We start from the raw sequence: 14,522 nt of genomic DNA, 5'->3' as shown, positions 1-14,522 counted from the left end.
TTCACCTGTGTATACAAGTGCTGAGTTTCAGACGCATTTCAACTTTGTCCTAAATTGCTTCTGAAGTCATGTAATTTTTGATAGTGAACATAAATATCTTATAAGCAATTCCATGATGACAGGAATGCACAATACATTGACACAGGAAATCAGAATGCACTAAGGACCCAATGATTAAATAAACTCCAGTCTTGCCTATGAAGGTACACTTTGACATGTCATTCTAGCTATACCTGCCAATAATACCAGCCTCTACACTTTTTATCCATTAAGGCTTATTTATTTCTTTTTTAAATGGAAAAAGTGACAAATATTTACTTCTGGTAGCAAACAAATGCCAAATAGTTTTCCTCCTACCATTTACTCACTGCATTTGATTATTCCCATAGAGTGTAGTGCGATGGAATATTAATTCTAAGCCTGTGGGTCTATGATGAGGGAGATGGTTTTACCTCTGATGCCTGCTTGCTGGAAGGAAGTGTTACAGAATGATAACATCACTTATAAAAGGGAAAGGCGGTTTGTATTGTCTCATTTAATCCTCACATAAACATAAAATCAGTTTTAAAAATTTAATCCTGAGTCCTCTTTTTCTAAAATGAAATTCTAAAAGGTGAATAGGAAAAGCCCTCTCTTCCTCCTTTCCTTCCTTTTTACTCTTCTTCCTTTCTCTTTTCATTCCATTCATCCCTCCCTCTCTCCCTCCCTCTCGTCCTCCTTCCTTCCTAGAAGCTCTAGACACTGTGGTGACAAAATTCAGCCCAGCATCAATGCCTTAGGTTGGAACTTCAATGGAGAGACACCTGGAGTCTCCAAATGCTGAAAAATACTCATGGAAAAGAACCTGGGCATGATCCTTCTGAACACAGTTCAAGTCAGGTGAGAAACTCGATTCTGTAATCCTAGACAGGGCAAGAACAAGTCTAGCCAACAGTGAAGCAAACCCTTACGTAAGTGAGCACAAAAGCCTTCAGTTGACAATTGTCAATCAGAATAAATTAAGTCTCTCTCCCTCTCCCCTCTCTAAAGTCTCTGGAGCTGAATAGACAGTGGTCATTATGGCAAGAACCTTGTGTGTGGGGGAGAGAGGTCTGGCACGAGATGGAGCCTTCATAGTCTAGAAATCTATCTTCTCTCTTTTTTATTATGGCACTAGGCCAGGGTGGCAAACAAGGTATTTGGAGTAGCGAAAGCCTCTGAGTGTGGGTCTGTTACCAGGGTTGGAAGATTCCCCACTAGGTAGAGTAAGCCAAATATTGTGCTTCCAAGCTCAGCAGAATTTGATGGCCATTCTAGAGAACGGCCCATGGTTCAGTTGCCTCCTAACTCATAAGGTACAGGCTTGCCTTCCTCTGGAAGAGTTATCTTTAAGGATTGATATATCATGTCTTAAGTATTTGCTGTTAGGAATTTACTGACTTGCCACAAACATACCAAAAGAGGACAGTGAGTTCTGTAACCCTTCCAGCAAGCAGGCATCAGAGGTAAAACCACCTCCCTCATCATAGACCCACAGGCTTAGAATTAATATTCCATCGCACTACACTCTATGGGAATAATCAAATGCAGTGAGTAAATGGTAGGAGGAAAACTATTTGGCATTTGTTTGCTACCAGAAGTAAATATTTGTCACTTTTTCCATTTAAAAAAGAAATAAATAAGCCTTAATGGATAAAAAGTATAGAGGCTGGTATTATCGGTAGGTATAGCTAGAATGATGTTTCAAAGTGTACCTTCATAGGCAAGACTGATTTTTTTCCTGCCTCTCTGAGAAAATACATTAGGGTATAAGAAAAAAGATCTAGTCTCTAGAAATAAATGGGTTATTGAAGGAATGAGTCTCTTGACAGTAAAAGTTAGCAGGAATGTGTCTTTCTTCCAGTAGAGAACTATCAACAACACTGCTATCCAAATCTAACTGTACAGGCAGCTGAGTGAGTGACTCTGAATTCTCATTCCCATTGAAGAAGAAGCCAGGTATGGATTAGGATTCTATCTGGCATATATTTTTGAAAAGAATCTCAATTTCTACAGTTCTATGTGATCTATAAATATTACACTTTGCCTTCTTTGAAAACTTTTTTCCATGTTATTGCATTTTAGAGGTATATGAGGTCTTTATTATTATGAAGCCCAACCCTCTTACTTTATAGATGAGGAAACTGAGACTCTGAGAGGGCAAGTGTACAAGGTCAACAGATATTGGTGGCAGAGCCTGTACTAGAATGTCTACTGCTACATCAGAGATTCTTCCTTTTCTGGTCTTAATAGGAGCCATTTGTACTCTGCTGTCCTCACCTTCTTTTAAATTCTCCAATGTGGCAAAGAAAAAAGAAAAAAAGAAAGAAAAGGAACCATCATTTGCTTGCAATGAGCACACCCACTTACCATGGGTAGATAAGCCAGAGAAAAAGGTATTTTAAGAGGAGAAAGTGTATGCTGTACTTAACGCTGGATCCTTCATTAAATATATTTCTGCTGAGTTTCATCTTACTGGACAATTTTTCAACCATGTCCTTTATTTTAAAAATCAAAATGGAACTTGGTTATAACAAGTCACTATCAGTTTTTATTTGCCTGTTAAAGAATAATTTGGCTCGTTTGAATCTGGAATAACGCTTACCACATGCTCTACTCTTATTTTTGAGACAAAACCGGCCATTTGATTTAACTTCAAACTACTTTCCTTTGGATTGTCTAAAAATATCACAAGCTTGCTAAAGAAAATATGGTTCTTTTAAAGTTTCTCTTGAGCACCTTGGCTGAGGTAGGTGTCATCCATGTGAAAGATAATAAAACAGGTTAAAAAGAAAAGGTAAAGACCTCAGCCTTCCCTACCTGGAGATATCAGAACAGCAGATGAGAACAAAGCAATCTCCTCCTCAGTCAGCTGCAAGGAGCACAGATTCTTTGCAAAGTCAAATGCTTCATTCACTAGGTCATCAGAACCTATAAAAGAAGGCAAATCAATGAAAATACTTGATTGGAATGGGCAATAGTAAGAAAAGTTATTCAACATTTTACCTAGTAGGCACATAGAAAAAAATATTTCCAAGTTTCTATCCATAAAAAGTGATTTAGTAGTAATTATAGATGAGGAATCCAGGCAACATCTTGACCAGGTAATGAAAGTTAATATTCAGTGAGGGGCAGTTGGAAATGGTGTGTGCCCATTGTAATACCCAAGTGCGAATACCTGAGTCTAATTGTATAAGCTTGAAATTAGTTTCAACTAAAACAATTTAAATAAGTGATTTTGGGCTCCTTTAGTATAGCTAGAGCATTCATAGAAAATCTAAAACATTATGTATAATGGGCTGAGGGCTATCAGTCATGGTGGCACTTGAACCTGGTAATATACGGTGAGCAGGGGCCTTGAACTGAGATGTTAAAAACCAATAGAACAGAGATGAGGTATCTTTCAATTTGGTAACTTCCCTGGAAATTTGATTGAGGAATAAGCATTTTAAAAAAATCTTCTAATGAATGATTTGCAGGTCAGTTGTTAGCCATTGTGAATTTTGGCAAAATAATGCTTCATCCCTACACTGACCCTGGGTAAATGTTTATTTTATGAAGATGGAAATATCCCCAAGTTGCTTGCCAAGGCTTTTCCTCCTTTCTTGAAAATCTAGCCTTGGAGATGATATGGACGTGTATCAGCTGCAGAAGGAAACACTGCCAGCCCTGATGGTGCTGCTGCCTACCATATCACCTAACAGCACAACAGGTCAAAGGGCAGTGGCCTTCTTGGATGTCCGTGGGCAGGATGTGGAACAAATGGTACTGTCAATCGTTCAAACCTTTCCTGGCATTAGCCCATCTTTGCTAACGTTCTTCTTATCCATACCATGCACTGATGACTGGATGTGAATTATACACAGACTTCCAGAGGCTAACTCTGATCTTGCCCTCTCATGAGCCGGGTCTGGTGGTCATTTGGGGCAGGTTGATACCCACTCTACCTGTGGTCCCAGACTTCATAAATTAACAGGACGAGTGTTACTTCTCGGAGTGAGAAACAAATGAAGGAGCTCCTCTCTTAAGTATCTTAATTAATGATTATGACTCTACATTAAAATATAAGAGGTCACCCATGGATCACCAGTGGTCTACATAATATACTTTGTGAAGCAGTAAGCTAGAAGGTAAAAGAAAGGCTGATTCTATAAAGAATGACCTATAATGCAGTCCAGATCTTTTAGAAACAGTCTTCATTGATTTCTGAATGAGTCCTGGTCAGTCTCAATAGGTCCATGGTTTTCTTCTTCCTTTCATATTTGGATGCATAGTTATAAGATCTCAAGAGTTAAATAAAACATTGGAGGCTCACCTAGTCCAACACTTATCAGAAGTGGGATACTATGGCCAGCCAGTGTGGCTCAGTGGTTGAGCATTGACCTATGAACCTGGAGGTCTCAGTTTGATTCCGAGTCAGACCATATTCCCTGGTTGTGATCCCTAGTGTGGGGCAGGCAGCCGATCAATGATTGACTCTCATCATTGATGTTTCTATCTCTCTCTCCCTCTCTCCCTTCTCCTCTGAAATCAGTAAAAATATATTTAAAAAAAAGAAAGTGGGATACTAGTTCACATTAAAGAAGGTATTTTATTTACCAACTGCAAGCTTAGTAGAGAAATGGTTGGTAGCTAATAAAATTGTGTCATCATCAAAGGTAAACTTACCTAAGGCTTTGAACATTTGCATTCCTCCATATTTTCCTTCAAACAGAACAGTGTTGTTTAATGGGTTGAAGGCACGGCACATTCTCACTAAAACCACTTCTAAGCAACCTATGAGAAAAAACAACAACTATGTATAATATATGTAGTCATAAAGAGGTTGTTACTGCATATAGGTCAAGAGACTTTTCAAAAACTTTAAAACACCAAGACATATAGATACATATACAAAAATCCTTCAAGATTCCTTCCCAAGTAAAAAAATACCTATTTTTGAAATATAGCTCTCTTGGCACTATGTGAGGAATTAAAGATAAAATACGCTTAAAAGGTGGCTGAAATGGAGGGAAGAAACAACAGTTTTTAAAGCTATATTTCTTTCTATTTTTTGACTAATATTGAAGTTGGTTTCAATTCTTGAATTCACAAGTGATGGTAAGTGACCTGGAAAGGAGCTTTGCGGCAGCCAAGCCGAGGCTGTTAACTGTTGTACCAGTTTTGATATTGGGAAAACTAGCTGTCTGCTTCCGTTTTTGCATACTCCATGTATATTTAATGATGACTTTAAGTAGGGACTCCCTCAGTGTGTTGCTTGGGGCACCATTATATCTGATGTTCTTTGAAATGAGGGTTTCTTTGGTCAAATAAGTTTTGGCAAAATGCTGAATATTTTCTCTCTCCAGAGATAAATGGGTTATAGAAGGAATGAGTCTGAACAATCACAGATCAAAGGTTTGGGAACATCCCAACGTGAAGGACCTTGTTCAACCTTGAGGGACCTCGCATTTCTCTGACGTCACTGCTAGCCCACTGAGGACTGGACCCTTGTCTGCAGCCATAGGCAGTGGCGGTTATTTTATTCATTCATATATTTCCATGACCTAAAAAGTCTCTGGCACATAATAGTTGTTTAATACATATTTATTGAATGAATTAGTTTACTACCTTTAGCGCCCCCCTCACCGCCCCCCCCAACATTTATTGGCATCCTGAGGAACTATATTGCTGCAGTTTCTCCACATTTGGGAGAAATGGGATTTTGCCCCGTAGACCTTGGAAGGTGACAGCCAGACTCAGAAGCCACAGATTTGCATGAGGGCACCATCTGGGTGATTTGGCCCCTCTCAGTGGTGTACCCAAGGGCACCCATGGTGCCTTTCTTATGCGGCTGCTTTATATCTATGCCTGTGTTCTGTTTCTTTGGTTCTGCTGATTTCTCTTCGCTGTCCCTCATAGGTCACCTGGAATAGGGGCTTGCACATAAGAGGGGTTTTGCAAATGTTAATCGAAGCAATGCTTTTCTAACAAAAACAATAGGTACCAGTTATCGAATATCTACAATGTGGAACATGCATTATTTTATTTGTCCCTTACAATACCATGTCAGGTAAGTTTAAAAAAATATTTGTTGTTGTTGTTAATCCTCACCCGAGGATATTTTCCCAATGATCTTTTAGAGAGAGTGGAAGAGTGCGGGAAAGACAGAGAGAAGCATCGGGAAAGACAGAGAACAACATCGATGTGAGAGAAACACATCCTGCACGTGCCCTGACCAAGGCCTGGGCTGGGGAGGAGCCTGCAAACAAGGTATGGAAACCTTGGTTGTGCCTTGACCGGAATGGAACCCAGGACCCTTGGTTCCACAGGCCGAAGCTCTATCCACTGAGCCAAATAAGATAGGGCTCAAGTAAGTTTTATTAGCTCCTTTCTATGGATAAGTTACAGGAGGCTCAAAGAGGTTAAATACTCCGCCTTTTATATTAAAGTCAACATTTTTACAGCAGGCAGAGATGATAAAAATTATACGGTCCAATGGTTCCCAAATGTCAGTCCATGGACCAGTTATATCTGAGACTTTCTAAAAAATACAATGGATTGGATTCCCCTCTAGGAGATTCTGATTTCATGGGCCTCAGATGATGCCCATGACTCAGAACAGTCAGTAAGCTCCTCTGACACTGTTCATGCAATTCCAGCTTTAGAATCCATTCCTTCTAGTCAGTCTCTTTACTTTACAAACAAGGAAGCTTTCATCTAGAGAGGTTACCTCAAGGTCACATGTCAACTGTGGTGGATTTTATTTTTCAAAGAAAGCCATGAAAATATCTTCCATTCCACGTGCTTTTCTAGAACCTTACCACTCCCCCATCAAGAAGTAGAATCTGTGTCTCCTACCCTTGAACCCAGGTGGGCCTTCATGACTGACTCCAGTAATGCCTTCTGAAGCTAAGTCAGAGAAATGCTAGGTACTTCTGTCTTGTTCTCTTGGAATGCTAGCTTTTGGAACCTAGTAACCAGGCTGTGAGAAAGTCCAAGCAGTCTGTGGAAAGGCTCACGTGGATAAGAACTGAGGCGCCCAGCCCAGAGCCTTGGTTGAATTCTGGGCTGTCAACCAGCACAAATTGCCAGCCATGTGAGTTAGCCAATTTGAAAATGGATTCCCTCACTGCCCCCCATCAAGTTGCCTCAGTGAGCAGGACAAGCCATCCCTGCTGAGCCTTGCTCGAATTGTAGCTTTGGGAGAGCCAAATAAATGATTGTTGTCATTTGAACTAGTTTTGGGATTGTTTTTACACAGCAATAGGGTAATCAAGTTAATGTTTGAGCCAAGGTTTACATCAACCTGTACCATTTGGTAAAGAAGCAACAACTTTGCTGTATATTGGCTTTGTGATATTGAACACTTGAGTCATATTGAGCCTTCACTTCTATAAACCTTCACTTCCTCTTCTATAAAATGGAAATAATACTGACCTCATAAGATTAAATAAGATGTCATAGGTAAGCATAAACATATATATGTATGCTATCCTATGTAATAATAGAGGAATATGCAAATTGTCTATTATAGTGTCATGTCACAACTGATCAGTAGGCTGTGTCCCCGCCCTCTGCTCAGGCAGCTGCAAGGCCCGGGGTAGGATAGGATACAATAGGAGGGGATAAGAACGGAGAGGGAGAGGAAGGCAGGCCTGCATGCAGACAGGCCAAGAGGAGAAACAGAAATACAGAAAGGGAACAAGAAAAAGACGCAGGAATGGAAAAGGGAAGGAAACGCGGGGCTACACTTGGGAGGGGGTGGTGCACACGGGAGGGGGTGGCGACCGTGGGGGTGGGGTGGAGCAGGTGCACCCAGCGAGGGGTGGGGCGCAGGTGGCGCAGAGTGGGGCACCCTGCCCAGACACGGGAGGAGGGCGGTGGCCCCCGACGTGGGCCGTTGGCAGGGAGGCACCCATGGGTCTGGGACGGAGTGGTGGACGGTCCGAGGCCTTCTGGGTGGGGGCCCTCCTGCTTCGCAGCAGCAGCACCCGGGCTACACAGGCCTCGGCCACCCTCGCTGGGCTGGGTGACCCAGGCAGGGAATGGGATCAGGACAGCAGCAGGGAGGCCGGGGAAGGGGGGGCAGCAAACACCTGGCTGGGGCTGAGCCCTGGGCTGGGGGTTAACGCCCCCCTGAACAGAAGCTTTAAGAAGGGAGTGAGGTATTGACAGCTATTGTCCTGGTGTGCTAGAGTTCTTGGAGAGAATCTGCTGGTCTTGATTCACTGACCCAGGCAATAAGTGCCCCCGGTAGTGCCCAGATCAGAAACATAAGGGGAAAAAAAAAAAGAGGGGAGGGAGGGAAGAACTTTATAAAGGAGTCAGTAGAGAGCAGAGTTAAAGAAGGAAAGAGGGTGTGTGAGTGAACTGTAGAAGCTATAATGAAAGTCAAGCATAGTTGTGTACTTGGGACAGATTTTAAAAGTGGGAGTCAGAAAAGAAAAAAGATAAATGATAGTGAATAATTAGGCAGGTAGATATATAGATATTAAAACAGTGGAAGTAAGTAGAGAAGAATGTATGGGAAAGGTAGGATGAGAGAGAAAGAGGGAGGGAAGAAAAGTTTTAAAGGGGAGCGGGTAGAGCTTAAAAGGAGAACGGGAAGAAGGAAGAAATGGGGGAGGGAGCAAAGCAGGTCCAAGGGAGGAAGTGAAGAAAAATTTAGGGTGGGAAGGAAGGAAAAGGGGGGGAAGGGCAGGGGTAAAAATAAAGGAAAGAAGGAATGTGGGGAGGGAGGGCGGGTAGGAGAAAGATGGGAAGAAGGATGATGGAACAGAAGTAGGAAATAAGGAGGAAAGAAAAGTTTATAAATGACGAGTCAGTAGGAAAAAGTGTTACATAAAGGAGAGAGAAAAATTGTGTGAGAGGGAGAAGCCAATAAGGAAGTCAAATACAATTGTGTGTGAAGGGGATAAGATTTAAAAAAAAAGTTAATGGGGGCGACCAGGCCGGCAGGGGAGGGAAGTTAGGGGGATCAGGCCGGCAGGGCAGGGCAGTTAGGGGGATCAGGCAGGGATGCAGAGTGGTTAGGGCAGGCAGGCAGGTGAGCAGTTAGGAGCCAGAGGTCCCAGATTGTGAGAGGGATGTCCAACTAGCTCCCAGATTGGAGAGGGTGCAGGTCAGACTGAGGGACCCTGCCCCTCCCCTCCCCCCACCGTGCACAAATTTTGTGCACCAGGCCTCTAGTTATAGATATAAGAGTACATTATTATTACTATGGTCTAGAGACCATGAATGTTAATATATACACCATGGTGGTTCTTATCTTCTATTTTCAAATAGGGCCAAGAAGGACAAATAATTTTTTTCCTGTTTGGGTAATAGTATCTGCAAAGTCAATCATGTGCAGTTTCTTAAGCTACCTCCTCATTGTGTGTGTGTCAGAGTAAGTGAGAGAAGGAGGAGGGAATGATGAGAGCACAGTGGAGATTCTCCCGGTGTATTCTGGCTGCAGGCTATCCTCATTAAAATGATTGGAAATGACCACAGAGGCAGAGCTCAGCTAGCCTGGATTCCCCCCCCTCCCCAACGTCCCCCCAGCAGAAGGCAAATAGTACATTTTAGAGCCAGCTCAGCAATTCAGCCACCTTGACACACTAATTACTTGCACTGCCTGTCAAGCTGGGTATCTCAACCTTTGCAATTAATAGCTCTACTTTCAATAAGCAAAATTGTATTTGACTTCAAACGGGGAACTGAGTGAGTATCAGGGCATTTTTATTGCTGAGAGTTTCCTTTGGGAGTTGGCTGACAGTGCGGGTGGTAAAAACGAGGTATATGTTGGAAGGAGGATTTTCTAGAACCAACATTGAGCTCAGGGTTGACCACATCCTGGTCTAAAATAGGCCCACCCATCTCTGCCTTGCTTACCTGACTTCAGAAGTAGAATCTGATCGTTTTGACAGAGTTCCATGAAGCCTGTTATCCGCTTTGCAAACTCTACCACGTACTGGATGGCGTGAGTGATCTGGATGGCACATTGCTGCCATAGTGCTTCCCTGGACTTCAAGAGAGAAAAGACAGAATGTACGTGGAATAAAGGGCAACTGGGAGAGTCGATGAAATACAAAGAAATACTCAGGGTTGCCCTACTGTGCTTATCTGTCACTTAGGGACCAAGGGGGGAATTTACTGGATTCCTTTAAAAGAGGTGGGCAATATTTTCTAAGATATTATTTTGACCTGTTTGAACCTTGATATGCCACAATTATCAAAGTACTGAGCCTAGAATCATGGGAACATTGCCAGAGCATGTAAAGATAGTTATTTATAGTTTCTTTATCCTTTCCCCCTCCTTGTCCTCCATCATCTCACCTAAATGAACTCAAGCACTTAGTCCATTTTGTAAAAACAAACTCTTGCACTGAGGAATACCAATTTCATCCACAGGCTTTTATAAGGTTATAAAAGCCTTATTTTCATATATACTTGATGGATACTAAACTTGTAATATTGTTTTTTTGTGTTCTTTTCCCAGAACTTAGAGCGATTTTTTGGGGGGTTATAAAATTAATTTTAAGGGAAAAGATATCAAATCAAATTGCTCTCTTAAATAATATAGAATTCCAGAAATGTATTTTGATCTCTGGGTTATTTACTTTGGGATGGGAAACATAAATCTGACTGTGTTAATTCCGGTTTTCATTGAGCATAACTATACTTTTGTCTTCTTATTTATATAAAAGTGATAAGATTTCATTGTTCCAATATATGTTATAGTCAAATATTTAGGAACAGGAAGATTTATACATTTAATTAAAATTTCATTTATTGGTAGATCTTATAATTGAGGATCTCAATCTCAAAGACATTTCGATTTTCATACTTATGTGTGAGGGGGTGCTCTGTGGGTAGAGACTAGGGATGCTGCTAAACATCCTACAATGCACAGGACAGTCCCTACAGCAAAGAATTGTCCAGCCCAAAATGTCAGTACTTGTGAAGTTGAGAAAGCCAGAAATAGAGAAACTACAGGAAAACTTCCCTGTAGTTTTCCAGAGTACCTTGCTTTGATACGCTTTAATTTCTTCATAGGTGTGGGTCTGCCACGCCAGCTGGTGTAGCTCCTCCATGGTGTATTGACATGTCTCCAAGTGGGACTTAATGATGTTCTGTGCAATTCGATCTATGAGAAAGGATATCAATTGATTTGAGGGTTTGTAAATGAAATTCCACTCTGCTCAAAGAAACCTGCTCTTAATGTGTTGACAATTGGAATGCCTTTGGGAGGTACTCCAATTGTATGAGAGCGTTTTTAACACTACACTCTATTTTAAAATCTTCAGACAAACTCTTTATTGCCTATTTTTAATTTTCAGCCTTTTAATCAAAATATACTGCCTTTTCCTTCTCTGATTGATCACACACCTGGGTCTTACAAGTTGTAAAGTGTTCAAATAATCAGTTATTTAAAGAATAAATACAAATTATTATGTCTCTTGCTTTAGGCTTAAAATTCCACTAACAGTCTTGACATTTACACTCCAAATACTTTAAAATATTTGAAAATCGTGGACCTCCCATTGTTTAGTTCAGAAAGGGGGAATTAATAAATATATTTGCTCATATTTTAAAAAGGAGAGGATTAAGCAATAATCTAAAATAAAACAACAGTTTTCTATGGAGGAAGGAGAATAGAGTAGAGGGACAGGGATAGAAGCTAGACTTCTCTGATGACATTATTTTTGTGGATTTGACTTTGGAACCATGTAGATATCTTACATAATTTATAACAGGAGAGGTGTTATAGATGAAATAACAGGATTCATGGGTTGATAATTATTGACATTGGGTCATGGGGGCATTATATTCTTTCTAATTTTTTATATGATGAAATGTTTCTTTAAAAGAGTTAAAAAAGATAAAATAATTATATTCATAAAAAAGGTAGTAACAAACATAATCAGTCTTTGGGGCCATTTATCCCAAGTGAGTTGTAGTTGGTATTATATTTTAAATACTGATGATTTGGGGTTTGGAGATATGAAATTTGAGTGAAAAAACCAGACAGAAGAGCTCTCCTTAAAAACCTGTTATCAAACCCCTGAGGTTGGACAGAGCTGTTAAGAGGTTCCCTCATAATTCCATCTGCTGTTGGAACACATGAACAAGGCAATATCTTAGAATACTGTCCAAATTACATGGGAATTCTGTATATTGGGTGTGAGAAAAATGAAGATAACTGGTTTTCAGCCTGTTGACTGTTCTTGGCTCATACAGAAATGGAATTTTTCTTGTGTTTCAGGTTGTGCCATTTCAAATATAATTTCTTCTATGACAGTTTGTTTTTCTAAATAGCCATTTTTTAATTTCTCCAAGATAACTCTCAAAGCAGTATTTAGGTAACTTCTTTGGCCTTGCTAAGCTTCTGGTATATATGGTGTGAAATAGAGTTTTAGTGATGGAGAGAGAAACTCCTAATGAACTTCCCAAATTAAAAAAAAAATCATATAGCCCATTGCCTGGCACATTACAAACACTGAATAAATTACCATTCTTAGGACATTTTATATAGTTTGTTATCGGGGAAGCAAGCAGTGTGATGACTGCAATGGAAACAAAGCAGAGAAATTTAGTTTTGGAACCACTGCTGCACTGAAGGAAGATATTTCAATATTTACTAGATTTTTTTCAATCAGAACTATGAGTTAGCATTTGTAGTATTTAATGCTCTATCGGATTCAGCATTAAGCATTTTTAGACTTTCACTGCTTATTATCTTATAAAATACTTTCTTTAAAATCCTATATTCAAAATTTTATTGAATATCTTCCTATATTATAAAAAAGGGCAGGAACAACGCTATACATCATATTAAAATAGATTGGTATGTCATGGTTCATCATTTTTCAATTTCACTTGGGAGTTTAATTACTTAGAGTCTAAAAAAACACGTATCTATTCCTCAGCAGGTATATAATGAAAACATAGATTTTTTTATAGCTCTTTAGTTTTCAAACCTTTATCTTCTTGACATAGTTTGTTTTCATCTTCAAAGATATGCTGATTTGTTAGCTAACATTTACAGGATTCAGGATTAATAAGCAAAATTACAATTGCTGCTCAAAATTGCATTATGAAAAACTCTTTATCTATTCCTTTATGGCACATCCTAGGAATTGTTGGCCAAAGTTTTAGAATTATTTAGTCTTATACCACCAAAGCTTAGGGTTTTATGGTGTATGAGGAGGAGTGGACCTAATAAACAGATGGGCAGGTTAAGCAAAATTAGAAGTTAAATCCACATGCATGCTTTAGGACTCAGCTCAGATATCCATTTCTGGTGAAGGTTTCCTGCTTCTCTGTGTCCTCGTACAGCTACCATTGCACTTTGATTCTACCTCCAATTAAACCCTTAATCTAGGCAGACACACATTGTGGTTATTTGTGTAGATTCTGTTTGTTCCCTGTCCTTCAAGCGTGTGAGCTCTTCAAGAACTAGACTGCAGAGCCCAGCATAGTGCCTTCATATATTCACTCAACAGGTACTTTTTGAGAAACTATCATAAGCCAGGTTAAGGTACAGATTTTTTAAAAAGATGTTATTTTTAGGATCTTACAATAATATCCTATCATATCATTATGTAATGAATGTCCTGAGTTATTGTGGGAGCCCAAAGAAGAAAGTGTCTAACTCAGTCTGGGGGAGACGGAAAAACAACCGTGGAGAAGATGCCGGTTAACCTGGGTCTGAGTAGGAGTTTGTCTGTTACATGAAGAAGAGAAAGATGAACCTCAGGTAGAGGGAATGACATTACAAAGGCACAGATAGAAAAACTGACTTGATAATTTCTAACATTATGTTTTACATTTTTACAACCCTTACCTTTTATTTAAAAAAAATATGTATTTTTAATTTCAGAGAGGAAGGGAGAGGGAGTGAGAGATAGAGACATCAGTGATGAGAGAGAATCATTGATTGGCTGCCTCCTGCACGCCTCACACTGGGGATCGAGCCCGTAACCCGGGCATGTGTCCTGACTGGGAATCGAACCATGACCTCCTGGTTCATAGCTCGAAGCCCAATCACTGAGCTGTGCCAGTGGGGCACAACCCTTACCTTTTAGAATCAATTTCCCTTTTACTTCGGAAAAATATGAGGTTCAAAGTGAGTGACTCTAGAGCCATTTTTACAGGGCTAGCAAATAGTGTTTTGAAATTGAGTCTGTCTTTTCCAGCAAGAATTCTATAGTGTTTGCAACATAGAGTGCATGGAGGAGATAAGGAGATAAATAAGACTAGGGATGGAAATTGTGACTAGAAACTGAGGAGCTGAGAAAGGAATTTGGATTTTATCTTGTAGGCGTCTGGGAGTTTGTGGAAGCTGTGAAGCAGGAGAGTGATGTGGTTTTTGTGTTAGAAAGGTGGTCCTGGTCATGGCAAAGAAGGGGAGATGGCATTAGAGAGTATGTGAGATTCATCAGGTGGTTGTGAAAATTCAGGCAAGATGTGAGGGGGTTCTGGACTAGGTAAGAATGACAGAGATACAATGGAGGGGCTAGATTCAAGACAGAAAAGTG

The 14,522-nt window shown here is 40.2% G+C and overlaps 1 protein-coding gene and 1 non-coding gene across 2 annotated transcripts in view; one reads left to right on the top strand and one right to left on the bottom strand.

Moving 5' to 3' along the window:
- The window catches only part of RORB (RAR related orphan receptor B), a 154,957-nt gene that overhangs the window by 9,521 nt on the left and 130,914 nt on the right, over window positions 1-14,522 (bottom strand). The window contains exons 7-10 of the mRNA XM_054727660.1: window positions 11,007-11,128; window positions 9,874-10,006; window positions 4,687-4,794; window positions 2,839-2,949 (exon numbers count right to left, since the gene is read on the bottom strand). Coding sequence (XP_054583635.1) covers window positions 2,839-2,949; window positions 4,687-4,794; window positions 9,874-10,006; window positions 11,007-11,128 — 474 coding nt within the window. The remainder of the gene's footprint in view (window positions 1-2,838; window positions 2,950-4,686; window positions 4,795-9,873; window positions 10,007-11,006; window positions 11,129-14,522) is intronic.
- Window positions 8,149-8,277, top strand: LOC114231749 (small nucleolar RNA SNORA3/SNORA45 family). Its single transcript, XR_003617746.2, has one exon. It is a non-coding gene; the product is annotated as a small nucleolar RNA SNORA3/SNORA45 family (small nucleolar RNA).

Source organism: Eptesicus fuscus, chromosome 15 (assembly GCF_027574615.1).
Source record: "Eptesicus fuscus isolate TK198812 chromosome 15, DD_ASM_mEF_20220401, whole genome shotgun sequence".
In the NCBI taxonomy this organism is placed as follows: Eukaryota; Metazoa; Chordata; class Mammalia; order Chiroptera; family Vespertilionidae; genus Eptesicus; species Eptesicus fuscus.
This window is presented reverse-complemented; position numbering and strand designations above follow the sequence as displayed.